The 25,933-nt window shown below is 42.3% G+C and overlaps 1 protein-coding gene and 1 long non-coding RNA gene across 2 annotated transcripts in view; one reads left to right on the top strand and one right to left on the bottom strand.

The window, feature by feature from the left end:
• Positions 1–25,933, top strand: part of LOC146396476 (uncharacterized) — a 73,320-nt gene that overhangs the window by 35,711 nt on the left and 11,676 nt on the right. The gene's annotated exons all lie outside the window — the stretch shown is intronic.
• LOC146396477 (uncharacterized) lies at positions 13,470–18,319 on the bottom strand. Its single transcript, XM_084995450.1, has 3 exons — positions 18,254–18,319; positions 16,845–18,043; positions 13,470–15,551 (listed from the first exon to the last, which is right to left on the bottom strand). Exons 1-2 carry the CDS (start codon positions 18,317–18,319, stop codon positions 17,150–17,152), a joined length of 960 nt encoding a protein of 319 aa, XP_084851576.1. The 3' UTR covers positions 13,470–15,551; positions 16,845–17,149.

The following is a 25,933-nucleotide window of genomic DNA, read 5'->3' on the forward strand; positions in this document are numbered from 1 at the left end:
AGGTAGGGGTAGCACAGTTTCTCCAACATTCTCCAGCCATTTGATTTCACAACCCATGAGTATTATAACCAGACCTCTGGCCAACCGAGGATGAGGCTGCCTTCCTGTGATACATGTGTCAGAAGCGATATGACGGAAAAGCCAGGGCTTGTATTCCAGGCCTCAAGAGCAATTCAGCTCCAACTTTCATAAGACCTTTCCCTCGTGTAGCACCTTGTGTTCTTGCCTAAGAATCAGCCATGGACTTTCCAGCTGCACCTGCAGAAGGCTCCAAAAAGGGAAAGAACAAATAAATTGATCAGATTAACTCTGGCACTAAGCTTTGCTTTGAACCAAAGATTTTTCTTTTCTTTTTTTTTTTTTTTCTTCTTTTTTTCTGGCTGTGCCTGCAGCATGTGAAAGCTCCCAGGTCGGGGATCAAGCCCGAGTTACAACGTGACAATGCCAAATCCTTAACCACTAGGCCACCAGGGAGCTCCCCAAAGATTTATTTTCTATTCTAGTTCTCATCTCAAGAATGTCCAGATATTTGCTGTGAGTTCAAATTGTAGTGTCAAAGTACTCCAATAATACCATGCCAGCAATGTGAAATTGCCTTGAATTAGAATACTCCACCCATTATATCCCAAAAGTCTATTGAAGCTACTGCCTCAAGAAGCTCTCCATCTAATGGAATAAGACAAATGCTTCAACAAACAATAACAACCCAATCTGAGCATTTTAGGGTAAAAATAAAAACACAGCAGCTTAGATGAGGCAGCATTAATTCTACCTGAGAGAGCAGCAGCAGGATTCCGTAAAGTAATAGCTTTTTAAAAAACTTTGTTATTTTGAAAAAATGTCAAACTGACAGAAAAGCTGTAAGAATGGTAAACATTAACTCAGATTCACCAGCTGTTAACATTTGTTCTTTCTCTCTGTAGGTACACACACACTATTATTGTTAATTTGCTGAAACATTTAAAAATTGCAGATACCATCATCCTTTGTCTCTAAATATCTCGGGATGTATCTCTTAAGAACAAGGACAGAAAAGCCAGGGCTTGTATCCCAGGCATCAAGGGCAATTCAGCCTCAACTTTCCTAAGACCTTTCCCGGTAATCACAGTGCAGTTTTTTTGTTTGTTTGTTTGTTTTTAGCTTTTTAGGGCCACACCTGTGGCATGTGGAGGTTGCCAGGCTAGGGGTCCAATCAAAGCTACAGCTGCTGGCCTACATCACAGCCACAGCAACAAGGGATCCAAGCCTTGTCTGCGACCTACACCACAGCTCACGGCAACGCGGGATCCTTAACCCACTGCGCGAAGCCAGGGATCGAACCCGAAACCTCATGGTTCCTAGTCAGATTCATTTTTGCTGTGCCACGATGGGAACTCCGACAATGCAGTTTTTAGATTCAGGAAATTTAGTATTGCTCTAATGCTATTGTATAATAAAGAACTCATTTTCTAATTTCAATATTTGTTCCAATAATGTATTTATAACAATTTTTTTTTCCAATCTAACATCCATCCCAGGTTTACACCTTACACTTACCTGTCATATTTCTTTAGTCTTCTTTAATCTAGAACATTTCCTCAGGCTGCCCCTCCCTCCTTCCTTTCTTTTTTCGTGATATTGATGTTTTTAGAATGTAGGCCAGTTGTCTGGTAAAATGTTTCTCAACTTGGGTTTGTTTGATTGTTACCCACTCGTGGTTAGATGGCCTCATGCTTTGCTTTTCTTTTGAAACAACTTCAAACTTACAGAAAAGTCAGAATTAGAGTTTTGCAATTTATTTGTAAGTTCCAAATGATTCTTCCCCAGATTCATCAGTTTTTAACATTTTGTCACATCTGCATTAATTTTATCATTTTCTCTTGCTCTCCTTTATGTGTATTTCTGTGTGTATGTATGAATACAGAATAGTTTTTAAAAATCTGAACCAGGGAGTTCCTGCTGTGGCTCAGCAGGTTGCAAACCTGATTAGTATCCATGAGGATGCAGGCTCAATCCCTGGCCCCGCTCAGTGGGTTAATAAGGATCCTGTGTTGCTGTGAGCTGTGTTGTAGGTCACAGATGTGGCTCCGATCCTGTACTGCTATGGCTGTGACCGGCAGCTGCAGATCCGATTTGGCCACTAGTCTGGGCACATCCATATGCTGGGGGTATGGCCCGGAAAAGAAAAAAAAAAATTCTGAACCAGTTAAGATAAGTGTAACCCTATAAGTGACAGCTTTTCATTTTTTAAATTTTTAAATAAAAATTGAATATTTCAGGTGTACAACCTGATTTTGTATGGATGTACATAGTGAAATGATTATGATAAGCTAATTAACATATCCATTTTGTCACCCCAAAATAGCTATCTTTTTTTTGTAGAGAGAACACCTGAAATCTGACTTAGCAAATTCCCAGTATTCAGTACAGTATTATTTACCCCAGTCAACCTGTCTGTGCATTAGATCTCTGGAATTATTCATCCTACATAACTGCAATTTTGTACCCTTTGGCCATCTCGCGGTTTCCCTCACCTCCACATCCCTGACGGCCTGCTACCATGCTACTCTATGCTTCTGTGTATTCGACATTTTTAGACTTCACCTGTTAAGTGAGATCGTGGTTTTTTTCTTTCTGTATCCGGCTTATTTCACTTAAGCTAAATGTCCTCCATGGTCACGCATGGTGTCACAAATGGCAGGGGTTTCTTCTTTTTAAAGGCTGAATAATATTCCATTGTGTACATTTCTTTATCCATTTATCCATCAGAGGGCTCTAAGGTTGTTTCCATATCTTGGCTATTGTGAATAATGCTGCAGAGGACAGGGGAGTGCAGTTACCTCTTTGAAGTACTGATTTCATGTCCATGGGCTGTATACCCAGAATAAGGATTGCTGGATCATATGGTAGTTCTATTGTAAATTTTTTGTGGAACCTCCATACTATTCTCTCTAGCAGCTATATACATTCCTGCCAACAGTGCATGAGGTTTCCCTTTTCTCCACATTCTCGCCAACACTTACCTCTTGTCTTTTTGAAAACAGCCATTCTAATAAGTGGGAGGTGACATCTCTTGGTTTTGATATGCATTTCCCCGATGATTAGTGATAATGAGCACTTTTTTTTTTTTTTTTTTGTCTTTTTGTCTTTTTGCCATTTCTTGGGCCGCTCCCGTGGCATATGGAGGTTCCCAGGCTAGGGGTTGAATTGGAGCTGTAGCCTCTGGCCTACGCCAGAGCCACAGCAACGCGGGATCCGAGCCGCGTCTGCAACCCACACCACAGCTCATAGCAACACTGGATCCTTCACCCACTAGCAAGGCCAGGGATCGAACCCACAACCTCATGGTTCTTAGTCGGATTCGTTAACCACTGTGCCACGACGGGAACTCCAATGAGCACCTTTTTTTAACTTGTTGACCATTTTTGTGTATTGCCTATTCAGGTCTTTTTTTCTCCCATTTTTAAAGTGGATTGTTTGGTTTTTTTGCCACTGAATTGTATGAATTCTTTACATATATCTTGGATGTTAACCCTTATCAGACATATGGTTTGCAAATATTTTCTCATCTGTAGGTTGTCTTTTCAATGTATTATTTCCTCGGCTGTCAGAAGCTTTTTAGCCTGTTTATTTTTGTTGCCTGAGATTTTGTTGTCATATAAGTGACAGCTTTTGAAGGAGGTCTTGAGGGGGATGGAGAAGCTTGACAGTTGGACGAGACAACTTGGGTGTGGGAAGGAAATTACAACCAGAGGGATCGGCTTGTGTGTAGCTGTAAGCCAGTATATACATGATGTAGCTGGTGAAGAGCCAGTGTTTCAGAGTAACTACATTGGGGGATAAGGGACCGGGAAGGCAGTTGGAAATTGTCATGTTAAGGAATTTGGACTTTGTTCCACAGGCAAAAAGAAATGTTGAAGATATTCAAGCAAAGAGATGACAGCATCATATATTTATTTTCTAGAAAATTTAACTGTAGGGCAGTTTGGAGGAGAAAGGACCAAAGAGACCAACAGGGTGGACGTCACATTATACCAGGTGATGATGAAGACCTGAAGGAAGGGGATGCAGGGGAATGTTTGCTGAATTCCTACTATGTGCTGGCCATTTTGCATTTGATAGCTCATTTATCACAGAAACCTGAGGTCAGAGAGGTAACTTGGCCAAGAACAGTCATAGTAAGTGTATGGCATAGCTAACATTTGAACCCAGGACCATGTGACTCTAAAGCCCACTCTGAACTACTGTGGGGTCATGAGGGATGGAGCAGGACTGAGAGGTAACCGTAGGATTTTGGATATTAAGCTCTGCCAGCCAGTGGGACACAGTGGGCAAGGGAGACAGGAAGAATAACAGTTGATGTTAATGATAAAAATACTTATTGGGGAGGAGAAAGAATTGGAGAAGATGGAGAAAATGATGATTTTGTTAACAGTCTTTATGAATTTGGTTCAGAAGCTTGAGTTTGTGAAACAGCTAGGACAAGATGTCTAGTAGGAAGCTTGACTCGAGCTCAGAAGGTTAAAAGTAGAGATTTGGTGTGGAGAAAAGGGAACCCTCCTGCACTGTTGGTGGGAATATAAATTGGTACAACTACTATGGAAAACAGTATGGAGGTATCTTAGAAAACCATATATAGAACTACCATGTGACCCAACAATCCCACTCTTGGGGCATGTATCTGGACAAAACTTTCCTTGAAAAAGTCACATGCACCCATATGTTCATTGCAGCACTGTTCACAATAGCCAAGACATAGAAACAACCTAAATGTCCATCGACTGATGAATGGATTAAGAAGATGTGGTATATATACACAATGGAATACTACCTAGCCATAAAAAAGAACAAAATAATGCCATTTGCAGCAACTTGGATGGACATAGAGACTCTCATACTGAGTGAAGTAAGAAAGAGAAAGACAAATACTATATGATCTCACTTATATCTGGAATCTAATATAGGGCACAAATGAACCTTTCCACAGAAAAGAAAATCATAGACTTGGAGAACAGACTTGTGGTTACCAAGGGGGAGGGGGAGAGAGTGGGACGGACTGGGAATTTGGGGTTAATAGATGCAAACTATTGCCTTTAGAATGGATAAGCAATGAGATGCTGCTGTATAGCACTGGGAACTATATCTAGTCACTTATGGCAGAGCATGATAATGTGAGAAAAAGGAATGTATATGTGTATGTGTGACTGGGTCACCCTGCTGTATAGTAGCAAATTAACAGAACACTGTAAACCAGCTATAATGGAAAAAAATTAAAATTAAAAAAAAGAGATTTGGGAAGTTCCCTGGTGGCCTAGGGAGTTAAAGATCTGGTGCTGTCACTGCTGTGGCTCAAGTTTGATCCCTGACCCAGGATCTTCCCATATGCTTTGGGTGCGGCCAAAAGAGAAAGAGAGAGATTTGACTGCTGAAGAACCCTTGAATGCATTCAGCCAACAAGGGCTGAATGAGAACAGAATATGGCTAAAGGCAAAATTCTGGGCACACACACTCACAGTTAAAGGGTGAAGGAGAAAGAAAAGCCAGTGAAAGAAAAGAGAAAGAGTGGTGAGAAGCCAAGATTGGACCGTTGCAAGAAGGTAAGTGACTAGGACTGTCATGCAGTCTGCAGAAGGAGGCCTGGGAAGATTCATTGGGATTAATGACTGAGGAAGTCACTAGTTACCTTAATGAGTGCCATTTCTGTAGACGGGCTGGAGCCTGCCTTCTGAGGATCAAAGAGTGGATGGTGATGGAGGAAGTGGACATGGAGGAGAGATTGTGTTCTTTTAAGAATTTTGGTAAATGATGATGATGATAGCAGTTAACATTATGAGGACCTACTATTTGCCAGGCGCTAGGCTAACAGTTTACCCTCATTATCCAGGATAGTCCTTATAATACTCCTAAGAGGTAGCTACTCTTATTATCCCCATGTTCTGATGGGGAAATTATAGCTGAGAGTGTGTAGGGAGGTTAAGTAATACGCCCAAGCTTATACCACTAATAAATAGAATAAAGATTCAAAACCTACATCTGAGTTCAGAGCTTGTGCTGTAAGATGATGGTAGTTGAGGCCTGAGCCTGTGTGTAAGCAATGGGGGAAATCCTTGTGGTGAGGAGACTATTGACTTAATGTGGCAAAGAGAGATTAATGGATGGAACAAGGTCCGAAGGAAAGATACTAGATCACATTAAAAAATAGAGTGCTTGGTTCTGGATATCTCTTTGTCAAAAGCCACAACAGATAAGAGAATCCATGAATTTATACCCAGATATCAGCCAAAGTAGTATCCTTTTTTTTTTTGAGATTTAAATCAAATTGGCTTACATTTCCATTCAGCATCCTTTGGGAAGTTCAGTGCCTACTCCAAGATTTCTGTTAATTCCTGGGAGCTGGGAGCTGATCTTTGTTTGGCTTTGGCATTTCTGCTTCCACTAAATTCTTCATCTCACTTGTAACTCAGTTCTCAAGTTCGTTTTCTTTGGTTCCATTCTGACCCAGTTGTAAAACGAGATCTGCCCCCAATCTTTTTTCTTGCATTTCCTTCCACATCCCTCACATCAGGCATTTGTACGTGGATCAGATATTACTGACAGCTTGGGGGATTTTCCATCCTTAGCAACACAAACAAAGTGCAATAATAGATATTTCTATTTTAAACATACTTTCAACTCCCCCATCACCGGAACTTTCTCCCCAAGTTTTAATCTCACACATTGTTATTTGAGACGCAACTCTCTATGCCCCCATTTCCTCTCCTTTTAGCTCTCTTTCAATCCTCTTATTCTTGGTCTTTTTTTTTTTTTTTTTTTTTTTTTTAATGTGGATCTGTTTAGAGCTCTCTTTCAGTTTTACTGTAAGTCTAGCTTTCTTTTATACTTCAAGTGTTCATATCAATGTAGTTTCCTCAATAAGGCATTTTCTACCCCTAAGATGAACTCTGGCATCAGTGGTTAAAATAATAGTTTTTCACCCTAATATTTATAGATAGGTTTAAAAGTGGGAAGAGGGAATTCAAAAGAGATTATGTTTGTCGCATCTGTTATCTCTGTTGAGGTGAGGGGAGGCTCATAAAGATCTGACAGCTGAGATGAGAGATTCTATCGATAGAAATTTACCAGATTTCTATGGAGTTCCAATCATGGCTCAGTGGTTAACAAATCCAACTAGGAACCATGAGGTTGTGGGTTCGATCCCTGGCCTTGCTCAGTGGGTTAAGGATCTGGTGTTGACATGAGCTATGGTGTAGGTTGTAGATGTGGCTTGGGTCCCGCATTGCTGTGGCTCTGGTGTAGGCCAGTAGCTACAGCTCCATTTAGACCCCTAGCCTAGAAACCTCCATTTGCCATAGGTGCAGCCCTAGAAAAGTATAAAAAAAAAATTTTTTTTTTTACCAGATTTCTAAAACATTATAAAATACCGTCTTTACATAGTATGATTCCTTTAAGCCTACACACTTAAGGAATCCATTTTCTTGCTAGAGATGAATTCTTCAGTTTACTGAGTACTCTGGTCAATATGAGAAAAGTAGAAAAATCAGTGGAGAAGGAAAATGTCGGTGTAAGCAAACAAGGCCAGGCAATGAAGATCACAGCCCCTGCTAATCCTTTCTCTCTCCCAACATAGGCATGAACATACATGGTAAGCAGTCTTGACATTGCACTGAGGCTAGAGAGCTGTTCATCTTGCAGCTGAAAAAGGATAAAGGAGTTGCGTTGGTTTTATAAAGTTCCAGAATAAATTACCTCAAACGTAGTAATTTAAAACACAGATATATAGGAGTTCCTGCTATGGTGCAATGGGTTAAGAATCCATCTGCCACAGCTTAGGTTGCTGTGAAGGTGTGGGTTTGGTCCCCAGCCTGGCACAGTGAGTTAAAGGCTCCAGCTTTGCCTCAGCTGCAGCCTACCCTGCAGCTGTGGCTTGGATTTAATCTCTGACCCAGGAATTTCCATATGGCATGGGCCATCAGAAAATTTTAAAAATGAAAATAAAACACAGCTATTTGTTCTTTTCTCATGTCTGTGGGTCAGGAATTCAGCAGCAGCTTAGCTGGATGGTTCTGGCTCAGGGTCTTCCATGAAGCTGTAATCATCCGAAGGCTTGATTGGGGCTGAAGTGTCTTCCAGTCTCACTCATATGGCTGCAGGCAGGGAACCTCAGTTTCTTATCATAAGAACCTCTTTCTAGAGTTGCTCAGGGAGGCAAAATAGAAATGTCTCAGTATTTTGTCATATAAAGAAAAAGCAACCGTTTACCATCACCAACATTTCATAAAGACATTTTAATATATGTGAAGGGGAAGGACATAATCTCAAGGTAAATAATAAGTTTAGCTTTATTAAAAACTCAGTAACTTGCCTTTGCTTTTCTCATGTAATTATGGACCGATGAAAACTTTATCCTATCTTGGTCTGCAAACTGTCATTTCGGAACCAAAGATGATTATGAGAATCATGTAGAAACACATGATAGTCCATTCAAAGTAAGCAAAAACAGGGAAGAAATGGAAATGGTTGATATATAAAGATAGCAGTTTTATAAAGTCATGCTCAGGAGCTGTAAGGAAGCCACAGAGTTGGCAAATATTTAAATTATCAGCTTTGTGAATTTTTTTTTTTTTTTGGCTATTAATTTATGTTCCTACTAGTACTTAGATGTTTTGTGTAAGCTAAATATGAAATATAAGAAAATACTGAGCATCATTGCAACATGGTTAAATGTGCATAAAAATACTACAAATGTGTGTAGAATTTGACTTTTAAAGGATTTTCATACTTAGCATATTTCACATATGGTTAAAATATTTTTGGATTATTGACATCACTAAGTCATCCTTTTTCTAAATAATCACCTCTTCACTTTAGAGACATGCTTTTCTTCAAACCTACACAATGTAATGATGTGTGTCCTTTTTTAAGGAGAGAATGAAACATCCAGTGCTATCCATTGCAACTGAACCTTGGGTTGTTAGTTTTAGCCCCCTAAGTTGATGTATTTGTATAAATGTGGTCATATTTCATTTGGTTCCATTTTTGACCTGTGGCCTAGTATTTGCAAGACTTCTGAAGGCTTGAGTTGAATAAGGGGCCAATGGTTATTTTGTTCTGGAATTAACTGGGTCCCACCATTTAGATTGAGAATTAATATTTAGGAACATTGGGATTATAGTGAAAAACTTTCTCTTTAGCGCAATCTACTTCAAACCCTCATGAATTGTTTTAAAATCTCCACACTTTTCTTTTGAAAATCTGGTTGGCAGGGAATACTGTTTGTTTTTTTAATGCAAAAATTCCATTATTTTAAAGATGTGTTTTGAAAGTCTTAAGTAAAATTATTTTTGGAAATTGCTCTTTCAGTTTTGATTTTCCAGCCAAACTGGTTAACTGAGAAGTCAATTAATGTTCTTTAAGTACTTTAAGTACTTCTAAGACATGTGGCTAATTTACTTTTCTTTTTTCTTTTTATGGCCACACTTGTGGCATATAGAAGTTCCCAGGCCAGGGGTCAAATCAGAGCCACAGCTGAACGCGCATCCTCATGGACACTATGCCGGGTTCTTAACTTGCTAAGGCACAGTAGGAACTCCTAATTTTCTATGGGAATGCCTTGTTTTCAGGAAGCATTTTTTTAAATTTATTTTTAAAATTATAGTTGATTTAGGAGTTCCTGTGATGACTCAGCAGTCAATGAACCCTACTAGTATCCTTGAGAATGCGGGTTCAATCCCTGGCCATGCTTAGTGGGTTAAGGATTCAGAGTTGCTGTGGTGTAGGCTGGCAGCTGTAGCTCCAATTTAACCCCTAGCCTGGGAACCTCCATGTGCTGCAGGTACAACCCTAAAAAAAATAAAATAAAATAAATTATACTTTATTTACAATGTTGTGCCAATTTCTGCTGTACTGTAAAGTGCAGGAAGCCTTTTTAAGTGAAAGTAGTGAGCAGTTGATTTTGTGAATCTCTGGGTAACTTTTTTGGTATTAGGACAATCCTGGAGTCACAGAGCTGTGTACAATTTGAACACTGGAACTCAACCGTCAATGCTCTAACTTTTCTTTCTTCTGGTTATAGCTCTCATTACGTCAACTTTTTCACCTAGTCATTCATGCCATGTCATGGCATGTTGTGCTAACTGGGCACATTTTTGCTATTCACTGGCCTAATTTAGGGCAAGTGTTAGGTGCCTTTGGCCTTTGGCAAGCTTTGTATCATTATTTGGAACTTCCAGGATCAAGCTTAGAAATTTTGATGCCATTTTGTTATCTACTGACCATCAGGTGTGACTGCTTCCCCACAGCTGTCCTGACATAGTGAGTGGAGAATAAAAACTCAGAGAAGTTAGGGCTCTTGAGGGAAAAGGGGGACATAGACATAAATACGTAACATTTGAGGGACGGTAACTAATTTTTAGAATGTTAATTGGCCATTCCAGATTACATGTCATATCATTAATGGCTTTGCCTCAGGCTAAGCTTCTCGATGTGAAACTAGTGTAAAAATTATTTTTCTCAGCCACATGCAAGGTAACGAGGAAATGAGTTAAATCCCCCCCCCTTTTTTTTTGGATGATAATAAGTGCTTTGTTTTGGAGCTGATGTTAACTCATTGTTCTCGATACAAGTTATTTGCAAACCACCCACTTGGCCCTACCTTGTGGCAGATAAAAACCAGCCTCTTTTAAAAGGTAATGTGAAAGCCAGGACTTTCAGACTGAGCCATTTAGCCGGCTAGAGTGCTCTCTATGGAGCCTCAGAAGATGACCTTTTGTCTTTTGGCATTGATGGACCAAAGAGAAGAGTAACCTTGGAACTCTAATCTAGAAATCGTCATCCATTGTTCCAAATATAAGCCACAAAATTGCTCAATCATTTATATATTAAAAAGATCTTGAGTAGTGTTTGTCAGCACTTTCTTTTAAAATCAAAGCATTATGGAGAGAACAAGTTCTTATCTGATTTCAACTCACTGATAATTCCTGAATCACCTTCACAAGGTTGCTGGGGGTCACCAACGGCTTGGCGGTGATTGATCTAGAAGCCTTGCTGAGTGGATTGTGGGTCTGGCCATCATTGTGGAAAGTGACCACGGGTGCCTCCCCCTCTCAGACCAGAAGTAACTTTTATCATCAGTTTCTCCTTCTATAGGACTAAAACCCCTTTATCCTGGATATTAACATTTTGGGAAAAATAGGTGATCAGTGGAGACCCCTTAGGAGAGCATTTTCCTGAAATTTAAAAAATAAACCATTTTTTGGTATAAAAAACAGTCTTGCTTAGTGTAATTTTCACATTGTATGCATTTTATATTTATTTCTCTGACATCTACAACTCAAACTGTAATTCCCTTATGAAAGAAATAAGTGCTTACCAACTTCTGTAGCCAATTTTAAAATCTTTTTTTAATCATTTCTACATTTTAACTCATTTAACAGAATTAGATGCCTTAGTTAAATCTATTAATGCAGCATGCAGCTCATGTTGCCATTTTCAGCATTTCCCTGGCACTGCTGTATAGTAGAGTTGATAAGATTCCAGGCTCTGGGGTCAGTCTGCTAGAGTCCAGTTCCTGGCACCACCACCTACCAGATGTGTGATTTGGACAATTTACTTAACCTCTCTGGCCTCAGTTTTCCCATCTGAGAAATGAGGAATCATACTGGTCCTTACTGTGTAGGGTTGTTAGAGGGACTAAATGAGATAATTCATGTCGAAAACAGAGAAACTTACTCACAGTAGCCTAAATAAGACTTTCTTTCTGGTTAATAGTAGGGCCACACGAGCAATCTCATGGGTACCCAGTGACAGCTGGGATACATAAGTACCAGAGCTGGACAGTAGGCAGCCTCTGGGACTGGCGTTTCTCCCTCCATCTCCCACAGGTTTGTTTGCTTCCTACTGTGTGTTGGCTCGATTTTCTGCAGACCAGCTTTCTTGGTTTATCACTATGCATGTGCCCAGAAATTCTTTACCCCAAATCTCTACAACTTTTGGGATAAAGCACTCTCCAGCACCTGCCTCAGCTTCACAGTGTTACTCCTCTAGGTGAGAGTGAGTCCAGTCAGCTGGAGCCAGAGAGGAAGAGGCTGTACAGAAAGAATGGTGCCTCATTGCAGAGGCTGACGGGGTTTAAGGTCTCTTGGCAGGGGGTGGGGGTGAGGCAAGCAGTCTCTTGGCATCTCTAGGATAATCACAGTGATGATGTTCAAGGGTGATTAAAGGCTCCTTTTCCTTGACCCTTTCTTTCTTTCTTTCTTTCTTTCTTTCTTTCTGTCTTTCTTTCTTTCTGTCTTTCTTTCTTTCTGTCTTTCTTCCTTTCTGTCTTTCTGTCTTTCTTTCTGTCTTTCTTTCTGTCTTTCTGTCTTTCTTTCTTTCTGTCTTTCTTTCTTTCTTTCTGTCTTTCTTTCTTTCTGTCTTTCTTTCTGTCTTTCTTCCTGTCTTTCTTCCTGTCTTTCTTTCTGTCTTTCCACTGCACCTCCAGGATGTAGAAGCTCCTGGGCCAGAGATCAAACCCACACCACAGCAGTGACCCAAGCCACAACAGTGACAACGCTGGATCTTTTAACTGCTAGGCCACCGGGGAACTCTGCCTTGACCATTATTTATTTTTAAAACTTCTAAAAATGGAAGGATAATATACATGTAGAGACATATAGGGACACATATAGTAAGTATACAGGGCTTGATGGATTTGGACAAACTAAACAACCGCACTCAACTCAAGAAGCAGAGCATGAGTAGCACTCAGGGAACCCCTTTGCTCCCCTCCAGTCACTACTCCTAAGAGTAAATTAGTTTTGCCTTTTTTTATACATTGTATAAATGGAATCATACCCTACATACTTTTTCATGTCTGACTTTCTTTGCTTAAACTGTTTGAGACCTTCCCCAATATTGTGTATGTTTGCAAAAACAACCCAAACTAAAAAGGAGTTCCCTGGTAGCTCAGTGGGTTAAGGATCTGGCATTGTCTGTGTGGTGGCTCTGGTCGCTGCCGTGGCATGGGTTTGGTCCTTGGCCTGGGAACTTCCACATTCTGTGCGATGGCCAAAAAATCAAAACAAAACAAAATATTGTGTGTATTTGCAAAGCATTCATGCTCATTGCTACAAAGTATTCCATTGTATGAATACACTATCCTGCAGTCTACCACCGATGGACATTTGGGTAGTGTATTTCCTGTTTCTATTTCTAATGGCTCTGCTGTGAACTGGTTTTGTTAGTACTGGTTACTTGTACCACCTGAGGCTTATTTAGGGTGTGGTGAATTATTTTCCATTACATGGAATTGGACTGATGATTTCTTACGGGTGAATATTGTTAGGCTTTTTTGGGTGATTTCTTACCTTTTTATGTTGTGATTTTCATGGTACGAAGGCAGGGTTATGTTTTAGACAGTTTGCATATGTGAAAGAACCTTGAATATATTTTGACAGGTGCTCAGCTCTTAATTGATGAAATGAATGGATAAACAAATGGTGCATGCTTCCTTCTTTTCTGGGAACAAGCTCTATTTACAGGAGAGGCTCCAACTGCCATGTTTAGACAGGGTTGACCTGCCGCTTAGCCAAAGCTGATTGATTGAGGAGTGGACACAGGACCCAAGCCAGGCCAATAATGTCTGTCTTGTGAGAGTTTAAAATGTGCAACCTGGAGTTCCCGTTGTGGCTCAGCAGTAATGAACCCGACTAGTATCCATGAGGACACAGGTTTGATCCCTGGCCATGCTTAGTGAGTTAAGGATCCGGTGTTGCTGCTGTGAGTTGCCATGTAGGTTGCAGAGGTGCTTGGATCTGGCATGGCCGTGGCTGTGGTGTAGGCCAGCAGCTGCAGCTCTGATTCGACCCCTAGGCTGAGAACCTCCACATGCCTTGGGTGCAGCCCTAAAAAGATTAAAAAAAAAAAAAAAAAAAGTGGAACCAAAAGAGACTGGGCACTGCTGAGTCCCTATGACTGTGCTCTAGAGAGAAGATCCATAGTTTCCTGCTGTTTAGTACCAAAGGCATAGTGATTTCTGCTCTTCTCTGCTTCCTTGAAATGGACAAAGATCTACATACATGACTGTTAAATAATGATGCAAAACTATTTCGATTATGTGCCAAAATGCAATAGTATGTTGTGAAAGGTCACAATATGGAAAGATGGGTGAAGACAAGCTTCATTCTGTATCCTGTTGCTTTGGCTTTCTTTCTCAGGGAGATCTTCTGTCAACATGATTACATTTCCTGAGCCAGAAATTGCAATAGTGAGGTGACAGTCCGGGAGAGGAGTCATGAGGGCTTGAACCAAGAACTAGGTGTCATGAGACTGCAGAGGAGGGGTGGTAAAGATCCTATGGGTCAAGACTTTAAGTCTTGGAAATTGATTTAACATGGTGGTAATGAGAGAACTCAAGGATCATGCTAGGCTTTGAGTTTCTGTGTTAGGAAAAATAATGGGCACACTCTTATAAATAAGGGCATTTGAGGAGAGCATGGGGGAAGGGATAAAGATGAGTTCAGTGTGGGATTTATTAAGTTTAAGGTCCTGGTAAGACAACCAGATTTTTCTAGTCAAGACCATTGACTTTGGAGTTAGAGAGACTTGGAGTTACATCTGTACTTTGCATCTCACTTCGAGATCTTGGGTACCTTAGTTATTTAGCCTCTTTCCCTGTCAGTTCCCTGTTTAGAAGCTGATACTACCCTGGAAGGATCTAAATGAGACAGTGCCGGAGTTCCTGTCATGGCGCAGTGGTTCACGAATCCGACTAGGAACCATGAGGTTGCAGGTTCGGTCCCTGCCCTTGCTCAGTGGGTTAACGATCCGGCGTTGCCGTGAGCTGTGGTGTAGGTTGCAGACGCGGCTCGGATCCTGAGTTGCTGTGGCTCTGGTGTAGGCCGGTGGCTACAGCTCCGATTAGACCCCTAGCCTGGGAATCTCCATATGCTGCGGGAGCGGCCCAAGAAATAGCAAAAAAAAAAAAAAAGAAAAAAATAAATAAATGAGACAGTGCCTACCAAAGGCTTATTGCCTGGCAATTGCGTATTCATAAAATATGTATTCATAGGATGATGATGGAGTGATGATGTCTGGGGTGCAGTTGGAAAAGAGGCACCAGGGTGATGCACTGAGGGATCTATTTCGAGGTGGAGATGATGCAAGGAAAGAAGTATGGGGAGGAAAAGAAAGTAGCCCAGTCATAGTTAGAGATACGAACTGTGTGAGTAAGAGGAAGAAGTGGGAGAGAAGGGGCTCATAACAGCCAAAGTAGGCAGGTGGTCAGCAGCACCCAGGGCTCCAGAGATGTCAAGTTCAACCACATTTTGGCTGGGTATCCGTTTTCTTCTTAAAGCTTGACTGTTAGTAGAATCAAATTTAAGTTGGCACTAGGGGCATCAATGTGTTAAGTAACTGAGATGTGTAAGAAGACATTCAGGCTGAGTCCTCCAGGAAGCAGCTCTCTGCAGGTCCTTTCTTGTCCAACACCTGGTGATGAACCATCTCTGGCTTCTGGGCTTCTGTTGTGTCTCCTTCCACACCGCCCAATTTCTGCCTGCTGCCACAGACCTCTGGAGGAGAGCCAAGAAGATGAACTGTTTAAAAAAAAAAAAGGACAACTTTAGGCTATTCATGATATTTAGGCAGTTTTCCCCATTTTCATTTCTTGTGACTTTTTTTTTTCTTTTTAGGGCTGCACCCTTGGCATATGGAGATTCCCATGCTAGGAGTCGAATCAGAGCTATAGGTGCTGGCCTACACCACAGCTACAGCAACATGAGATCTGAGCCGCATCTGCAACCTACACCACAGCTCATGGCAACGCTGGATCCTTAACCCATTGAGTGAGGCCAGGGATTGAACCCGCGTCCTCATGGATACAAGTCGGGTTTGTTAACCACTGAGCCACAACAGGAACTCCTGCTTTTGATTTTTTTTTTTTTTTTTTTTGTCTTTTTGCCTTTTCTAGGGCCGCTCCCACGGCATATGGTGGTTCCCAGGCTAGGGGTCCAATTGGAGCTGTATCCACCAGCTTACAGCACAGCCACAGCAACGTGGGATCCGAGCCGAGTCTGCAACCTACACCACAGCTCACGGCAATGCCGGATCCCTAACCCACTGAGCAAGGTCAGGGATCGAACCCACAACCCCATGGTTCTTAGTCGGATTCGTTATCAACTGTGCCACGATGGGACTCCCTCCTGCTTTTGATTTTTAAAGCATTTTGATTTTTACTTCCCTGCTTCCAATTTTCCCCAACAAGATTGGTGAAAGAAAGGGGTTGCTTTTGTAGGTATATGATGGTGATAAATTTGTTCTTAGGAATAAAGGGAAAAGGAGAGAAAAGAGGATGGTGAGAGGGGAGAGTGAGGAGATGTCAGGAAAGAAAAAAAGGGGGAGCAGAAAAAGGAGGGGCTGATAAGTATGGAGAGATGTAGAAAGTGCTCTAGAAAACAGGTTGCTAGGTTTTTAGAAGTTTGTTTTGCAGATGGAATCCTTAGCCCAAACTGTCCCTTGTGGGAAACTAATCAATCTTCAGTGTTTGTCGGCCTCTGGGCTCCTCTAAGGAGGGCGTGTAGATGAGACAGGGCAGCTGTGGAGCCGTCTCAGGGGGTGCAGTTCAGCTAACGTGCAGACCACCCAAGCACAGGGATCAGAGCCAGCCCCTGCCTGGCCCTTCCCAGCTTCTCCAGGTCCTCGTGTGTTTCAGGTTCCCTGGTCAGGTCCCTGGAGTAGAAGCCCTGCCCTTTGGAAATTAAAAACATGTTTTAAAAAAGTTGAGGCAAACTTGATCTTAGATTATATTGCGGTTATAGATTTTACATAATGGCTTTAACTCATTCCTGAGTGAATAATAATGATCAGATGTGTGGAGTTCCTTCTCCCACCTCATCGTTTCATTTTTCTGAAAAGTCGCATCTTGACTTCACAGGTGTGTAAGTTGATAGTCAACGCGTCTCTTCCGACCGTAGAATGTGTGCATGTTTTGCTTCACAGGAGTTGATTCTATTTAAACTAGTATTTAAACTAGTGTCGCCCTTTCCTCCCAGGTTTGCTTGATCATGCCAAGGCGACTGGACTAAAGCACTGTTTCTGCAAAGCCCCGGGGATTTTTTCCTTAGGCCACCCGGCCTTTTCTTTGTTGTAACATATTCGGAGTGTTTCACAACTCCAGACCTTTGCCGGAGACCGGTCAGCTCACTAAGGAAGGCCTTTGCCGTGGGAATGGCTTTAGTTTTAGAATTGATTCACGGGTCTGGCTCCAAGCCGCTGAGCCTCTCGAGTCGGAGCGCGTCCCAGAACCGGCGGGAGCAATCTCTCCGCAGCCCCCTAGAGAGGATTTTTGGACAGGGTCGGGGGCGTGGGCAGGACGCAGGTCTGAGGGCCCAGAAGGGCTGGCGGCCGAGCGCTTGCTTGGCGCCGGCGCCTCTCGCAATCCCCAGCGCCTCTGATCGCGGACCTTGCTGAGCCCCGCAGTGAGGCCAAAGGCCTCGGCGGCCGTTCGGGAACTGTCGGCAAAGTCACAGAGGCCCTGGCCCCGCCCCTCTGCCCAGCGCCTCAGCCCGCGCCCCGCCCCCCCTGGTTCGGCCATTTCCGGCGCGGCGCACTTCGGCAAATTCCGCCGGTGCTGGTCGGAAATGGCTGCTTGCCAGCAGGGGGAGCGGAGGATCCGGCGCGGCCTGGAAGGCGGGCTGCAGGCGGCGAGAGCGGCTTTTGGGAACCCAAGACTCGCGCAGGCGGCGGCGGTTCGTCTCTGAACTGGAAGCCGGTAGGACTCCTGGCGGCTGCGGGAGCCCGGAGCAGCCGGGGCGGCGGTGGCCCGGAAGGGGCTCGTGGTAGGGATCCTGGGGCTGGTGGTGAGCGCCGTGTGCCGGGCGGGACCGGGTCCGGCCGAGCTGGGGCCGCCGGAGCCCGGGGGAGCCTGCTGCCCGGCGTAGCGGGGGCGTGCAGTCTCGGAGGAGGCCTTCCCAGATGTCTTGGGGACCTGAGAGAGGACCTCCAGGGCCCTAGCACCAGCAAGGAGGGGTAACGGGTCCCCGTGGGGCTCTAAACGCGACCTCCCCACCCCCACACACCCCCTATAGCCCTAGTTACCTCGCACCCACCTCCACCCCTTTTCCTCAAAGCTCGGCCTCAGCTGTGCAGCCTCTTATGCTTCTTGAAGCCCTCCCCCTTCCTTTGCCCTCTGTGTTTGTTCAGCTGCTTGTGTAGAGCATCTTCAGCGAATGAAGGGGCATCCTGGACCGCCCCCTCCCATTTTCTGCGGGCACCCACTCCCGCATCTGCTTTCCGCTGCATTCAGACACAGTCGCCTGCAGCTGCGCTTCCTCTGGCGCTTTTCACCAGGCTCACCTCCTTTCATGATGAGCCCAGAGTCAGAGTAGCCACTTCCTGCCCAAGAGTCCAGGTGCTGCTGCTCTGTGCCTCTGGAGCTCTGGTGCCCAGGCTCAGGCTCTGTGGCGATGGGCCTAGCGCTTCTTGGGCAGGAGGAGGCTGCGGAGTGTCTGTCTTCACTACTGAAATCTTAGCTGAGTTATCCGGCCGCGGCAGGGTGCAGTGCGTATCTGGAGCCCTTTGGAGATCGGGCAAGGCTGCCAGACTGCAGAGAGGCTGTTTCTCTTCTCCACGTTGAGCTAGTGGTTCAGAACCTTTTTAGGTATTTGTGGCGCGCAAAAGACTTGAATTCAGTGTTTTCCTCCCCCACCCCCTTTTTTTCTTTTCTTTTCAAAAATTCTAAGGCGCTCCATCAAGTCGCCTTGGTTCCACTCCTTTGGAGGAGGTGGGGAGAGAGGCAAAACAGCACATGTCTTCCCCGCCCCCATATGTGATTTACTTGGAGGTCTCAGTATTTCTTCTCCTCACTTTCTTGTTCCAATTTAGGAAGCTGTATTTTTGAAGGCTGGGTTCCGCATGTTTTCTTTTTTCCTTTGTGTATTGTAGTCACCCAGACAGCTCCCTCCCCCCTTTTGCTCAGCGTTCGTTTTGGCGTCTGGTTCAGTTATTATAACTGTATTGAGTGCCTGGGATGGTAACATGAAAGATCTTGATAGTCTTGAGTGAAGCTCAGCATTCTTGCCAACTTATTTATTAGCAGGGGACTTTTAAATATTTCAAGGTGAAAGAAAACCCATCTTCTTAAATTCTCACCTGGTTGTGTTAAAAATACCTTATCCTGTGGGAATTTCCTGATCTGCCTGTGGGAAGCCAGAAGAGTCACGTCCTCCTAAGTATGAGGGAAACTAGCCTCACTGCTTCCTGGAAGAGGATTAGAATCGAAGCTCTTCAGAGTACATGACACATGGTTTATTTAACACTTGAAGATATGCCACATGCTCTCAGGCGGGCCTACCTAACAGACAAATGACTGCTGAGATTGTCTTTATTTCCCCACCCCTCACTTTACTAAGAGGGAAAAAAACCTAGCTTTAAAATGTTTGGCATGTAGTTGGGAATCTCTTTATGGTTAGGCCTCAGAGTTTGAACCTATAAATAAAAAACTAAGCAAACAGGTTAGAGGGAAAAGAGTCAGGGTAAAGTTAAGCCTGAGAAATAGACTTCTGGGAGAGAAGGGGAGTTTCAAAGAACTGTTTGCAGCCATCAGAAGAATGTATGGGGATTAGATAAGGACCTGCCCTTCCCCTCGGGGCTTTGGGCTAGCGGTTGAATGAAAAGTCCCTGAAGGATGTGTGGCAGCAGGATGCTGTGCTTGTGGGGGTCCCTAACCGAGGCCAGACTGGTAAACGGTCCCCTGGAGAAAAGTTGGAAATAATGCCTGAAGCAGAGGTAGAGTCAGGAATCAGGAGTAAAGCGGCAATCCCTCTGGATCTGCTCTTGGTAGATATTTGAATGTCTTTGCGTACAATTATTTCAGAGTGAACCTTCCATAGAGTCGTAAAACGGCGCACTGATGTCTGCTAGATCTTAAGTTTAGCTCAGAAAACTTCTGTTAACACATGTATCTCCATTTTATTTTTCTTCCCTCCTAGTTTTCGGTAGCTGTTTCTTTTGAAAACCTGTAATGATGGGTAACTAAAAAAGAGGAAAGAAAGGATTTTTCATGTATTTGTAGGTACCATGAAACTATTGGAGCCCAGACAGCTGGGGTTTGAGAATTCAAGAGGGACAGGGTAGGCTCACCTTTGAGTGTGTTCTTTTTCTGCCTGAACCAGTCCCACACTCCTTGTACACTTGGGAGTTTTTCAGATCTCCTTCATGATATTACTAGGTGGAAGAGAAGCAAATTTTATAATCTTGGATATAAAAACGGAATATGGAGTCCCCACCAGTGACATATTTATCTCCTCTACTTGTAGGTCATAATGTTTAATGTAGGATTTTGCTCACGTGCACTGAAATGACCCATTAAAATCCCAGGGATAGAACCATAGGAAGACCAGCTGTGTTTCAGCATTCAGCCACCTCTGGTTAAAGCCTCGGCCTGTAAATGCAGTCAGCTGGCAGCAGTTTGCTAATGCGTGCCCCAGAGTAGGATCACCCCTTCACACACGTGTTATTACTTTTGTACATTCCTCCGACTGTGCCCAATACCTTTTAGACTGACCAGGGATATTAATGATTAACCTCCTGGATCTTTGCTTTGTTGACTGTTCATTATCTTAAACCTCTTATAGTGTCATTGTTTTAATCCTCTTCTCCAACTTCCTTTTAAACCTTTTTTTTTTCCCCCAAAGATATTTGGTACTCTGAGGGAGGAATTAAAAAAAAAATGAATTAGATTTGAATATGCCCTTAGCCGGTACAGTAAGAGAGAGAAGATGTACATAAGTACATTGTGATGGTAGATTACAGTAATGTCTTAAATTACTATAGTTCTTTGTAATAATGTAGTACTTTTATATACTTTGTTCTCACATAGATTTTGACCCTTATCGTAACTGAGAGATAGGCTAAATGTTACAGTATTCCCTTTTTGAGGGAGAAGGAAGGTAGGAAAGAAAACTGAGACTTGGGGAGATCTAGGTATTTGACCAGATGTAGTAAGAAGCAGAATTCTCGAATTGCCCAATAATATTTACTGACCTGTCCCTTGTTTGAAGACTTAAGAGTGATGTGAACCTCCCTGGGCACCCCACTTTAAAATGCAGACTAGGAGTTCCTCTCGTGGCTCAGAGGTTAGCGAACCTGACTAGCATCCATGAGGATATAGGTTCGAACCCTGGCCTCGCTCAGTGGGTTAAGGATCTGGCATGCCATGAGCTGTGGTGTAGGTCGAAGACGCGGCTCGGATCTGGCGTTGCTGTGGTGTAGGCCAGCATCTACAGCTCCAATTGGACCTCTAGCCTGGGAACCTCTATATGCCACGAGTGTGGCCCTAAAAAGACAAAAATACCAAAAATAAATAAAATGCAGACTAGTTTTTAGGACGCTCTTCCATTTTGACTTGCAGTTTGCCTCTCTATGAGTGTCACCTTATAGAACTTCAGAAGTCTATTCTTAGAGTTCGTTTCCAGTGGAAACGAATCCGCCATGAAACGATGAGGTTGGGGGTTTGATCCCTGGCCTCACTCAGTGGGGTAAGGCTCCGGCCTTGGCGTGAGCTGTTGTGTAGGCTGCAGGCGCTGCTAGGATCCCGGGTTGCTATGGCTGTGGTGTAGGCCAGCAGCTGAAGCTCCAATTCGACCTTTAGGCTGGGAACTTCCATATGCCTCGGGTGCAGCCCTAATTAAAAAAGAAGAGGATGCAAAAAAGAAAAACCTCTATGTCTGGCATGTCTTTAGAACAACATTGGAGGCTTCAGTGATAGCTCATGTTTCTGATAGTAGTAATCTCCCTTAAGTGCTAAATATAGTCTCTGTTTTGCTAAAGTCTGCCTGCTGGCGTCACTCATTTACTTCACTTTCAGGGCCACTTTAGTCATTAAGGTGGCCATCCTTTTCCTAGGTCTTCTGTTCCACAGGCTAAGTATCCCCATTTCCTTCAGATGTTTTACTTGACACTTTAAAATCCTCTCACCAACTTCTTAGCCCTCTGCCCTCCATTCACTTTGTTAATACCCCTCGGAAGCTGTGGCACTCAGAGCAGGCAGTATTCAGTAACACTGTCATCTGACAGGGTAGCGAGTAACTTTACTCTTTTGGGTTTCTTCAACACTATACTTTTTAAAAAAACAGCAATAACACAAAAACAGGTGACAGGTTTTTTTCTTAATGTCATATAGTCTTGATGCATTGAAATTACAGTTAACTGAAATCACATTGCTGTGTGTGCATGCATGCTATTATTAAACTAAATCATTTCCCTGTAGTTTGGGGACCTAAGTGCTGAACTTTGCCTTTATCTCTTTTTTAATGTTATCTGCTTAGATATTCCAGACTGATAAAAAGTCTTCTTTATATCCTGAGTTTGTTCCAGCCTTGACTTACTCTTCCTAGCATGACTTCTTTTCTTTATATTTGAAGTGGAGCTGTAAAATATAAAGGCAGAGTGGAAAAATAGTTGATGAGGACCCTAAATTTTTATTAATGAATTCAGTGGAAAACTAAGAGGGGGGGGGGGCCTTAATAGAAAGCATTAGGCTTGAAATTTTGCAGGTGAAACAAAAGCAAATTTTGGGGTGCTACCTTGAGTTGATATGTTGGCATTATATCCCCCTGCTATAAAACTGATATGTATTGCTTTTTGTGTGCAAGGCAGTTGGTGCTATAATCCAAAAGGATCTTTGGGGGAGATGTATTGCTTTTTGTGTGCAAGGCAGTTGGTGCTATAATCCAAAAGGATCTTTGGGGGAGTTCCCGTCATGGCTCACTGGTAATGAAACCAAATAGTATCCTTGAGGATGCAGATTCGATCCCTGGACTTGTTCAGTGGGTTAAGGATCCGGCAATGCCATGAGCTGTGGTGTAGCTTGCAGATGCGGCTCAGATCCCAAGTTGCTATGTCTGTGGTGTAGGCCAGCAGCTGCAGCTCCGATTCGACCCCAATCTGGGAACCTTCATATGCTGCAGGTGTGGCCCTAAAAAGCAAAAAAAAAAAAAAAAAAATCAAAAGGATCTTTGAGGTCATATAGTCCACCTCTTTATGAGTTAAAATAGAAAAAGGTGCATATGAGTCAAGAAGGACAAGGAATTGTGAAGTAGGGGGCCTGATGAATCAGAAAATAAGTCATGATGAAGGGAGGACAAAATCAGAGACTCAAGTTGAATTCATCCATGCAGGTTGAAGGTAGGGGCCTGAGTCCTAAAGCTGATTTACATGTGGCTTAGCAAATTTCAACTTGAGTTTTCTGTCTCATTAGGGAGGCCTAGAGCCCTAAAACTGTCAATTCTATGCCTCTATAGCATAAAATCAAAGTCCTGTTTTCTTAAGGAATGGAAAACCATAGAGAAATTAGTTTATGCTCTGAGCACTTGCACATCAAGTTGACTGTTCTGGAAAAATTCTTCAGCAAAATCCATCTGAGGACCTTTTTTAAAAACCTGTTTTTACACTCCCTCCTTCCATACCATGGAATCTGTATTTTTCCATTTAACATGATACTGTGAACATTTCCCCATTTTATTTAAGGTGATTGAAAGCTTATTGACACAAAATAATAGTATTAATTACATGGCTTTATCATACTTCATATTTAATATTTCTTCTAATCTTGGACATTTAATTTATTACTATTTTTTGCTATTATGAAGAATTGTGAATGAACAATGGTGCCTGCCATATCAGTAAACAAAGGATGTTGCAACTGTCAAGCTACTGCAGTCCTTCCCCACCCCCTCCAGTGGTGCACCTTGAGGGGACTCGGGATGGGAAAGGAACAGGACACGGGCCTCAGACAGCTGAGGTGCTAGTCACAGGGATGATTTCAGTGAGCCCAGACTCTTGCCTCTTTCCATACATAGAAAAGTGCTAATAAATTCAATAACTTGGGATATCTGGTTTTCTTAAACAGTAATTTTTTGAAGTTCCTACTATCTAGTCTTTGTTGCCAAAAACTCCTGTACATCCTGGCCCCTCCTCTACCGCTTTGGAGCAGTCCCTCAGAGCTGAGAGGCTTCTCGTCCGATGCTTAAGTCCTCAGTTTTGTCCACCAAATAAAACATAGTTCTCACCTTTTTTGTGCTTTTTTTCCTTTTTTTTTTAAGTTGACCAAATGTTGTGGTGATTACATCTTTATAATACAAATCTTTTTTCACATAAAATGCATTCCTAGAAAGTGAAATTGCTGAATCCAAGATAGGAATATTTTAAAGACTTTTGTTACAGATGGCAAATTACTTTCCAGTTCACCTTCCTACTAATAACAACGTTATTAGTCACTGTAGCTGCCAGCAGAGTTTCAGAGATATACTGTACTTTATATAATAAACGGTATACTTTGTAATGTGGACATTCTTGAAATGAAATCATTTTTCTCATTTGTGATTCCTGAGATTAATTTCTGGAAGTGGAATTGAAGGGTTCGTTCCAAAGTGTGGGCACCATTTCAGGGCTTTTATTACTTAAGACCAAATTGTTCTCTAGAGAGGAGCATCAGTTCTCCCTCCTAGTACTGAAGTGTGGGAATGTTTCCCTTGATCCTGGTTAACAGTAGTTTTACTGTAGTTTTATAATTCTTTGGTGATTTGTAGGTGAAAAATGTCACTGTGTCTTGCTTTAAATGTACGTTTCTTTGATTGCTGGGAAAATTAAACAATTGAAAAGAGTTAGCATTTGGGCCCCTTTTTTATGTATCTTCCTGTTTATTTCTTTTGACCACAATTGAATTGCCTTTACTTTTATTAAAGTAATGCTGTGTTGTAAATGCTTTCTCCAATTTTTTTTTCCTCTGGTCTTTTCACTGAATCTCAACCTTTTTTTTATAAATATGTCGAAGCCTTTGATTTTCTTTTTTGTTTTAATTGAAGTATAGTTGATTTATAATGTTTTTGGTGTACAGCAAAATGATTCAGTTATACATACATATATATGTATATGTATATTTTTCATATTATTTTCCATTATGGTTTATTATGGGATATTGAATATGGTTCCCTATGCTATACAGTAGGACCTTGTTTATCTATTTTACATATAATAGTTTGTATCTGTTAATCCTGAACTCCTGATTTATCCCTCCCCCACCCCCTTTCCCCTTTGGTAATTATAAGTTTGTTTTCTATGTCTATGAGACTGTTTCTGTTTTGTGAATAAATTCACTTGTGTCATATTTTAGATTCCACATATCAGTGATACCGTGAGATATTTGTCATTCTTTTTTTGACTTCAATCTCTAGTTGTATGCATGTTGCTGTGAATGGCATTATTTCATTCTTTTTTTATGGCTGAGTAGTATTCCATTGTATATATGTACCACATCTTCTTTATCTGTTCATCTGTCAATGGACATATAGGTTGAGAAACCCTTGATTCTTATGTAATCAAACTTGTTGAACTTTTCTTTTATGGATTCTTCTTTTGCTTGGATTCTTGTAAAAGTGACTGGACTTATCTTGAACTGAAATTACATTTATGTTTTCCTTTTGTCGTTTTTATGGTTTCATTTGTTACAATAACCTCTTGAATCCACCTGGGACTTATTTTGGGATTTGGTTTGTCATGCAGAAATTCAATTTTATTTTTTCCCAAAAATATTTATTGTCACATTGCTTATGGAAAAATCTAGTGTGGTGTACTTTATTGTGCCTGAAGCAAGATAATATTTTTATTTTTTTGGGGGGCCGCACTAGGGGTCGAATCAGCGCTGTAACTGCTGGCCTACACCACAGCAACACCAGATCCCAGCCTCGGCTGTGACCTATACCACAGCTCACGGCAACTCTAGATCCTTAACCCACTGAGGAAGGCCAGGGATGGAACCTTCATCCTCATGGATGCTAGTCAAGTTTGTTTCCACTGAGCCACGAAGAGAACTCCAAGATAATATTTTTCTTAATTACAAAAGTAATATATGCTTATTGAAAAGTGAAGGAAGAAAAAATTAGCCTTTTAAGTAAACAAATAGTGAACACATAGGTAGTAG

Source organism: Sus scrofa, chromosome 14 (assembly GCF_054392235.1).
Source record: "Sus scrofa isolate SSC_HxYL_T2T_F1_AM1 chromosome 14, Sscrofa_HxYL_maternal_Yorkshire_Landrace_v2.0, whole genome shotgun sequence".
Lineage (NCBI taxonomy): Eukaryota > Metazoa > Chordata > Mammalia > Artiodactyla > Suidae > Sus > Sus scrofa.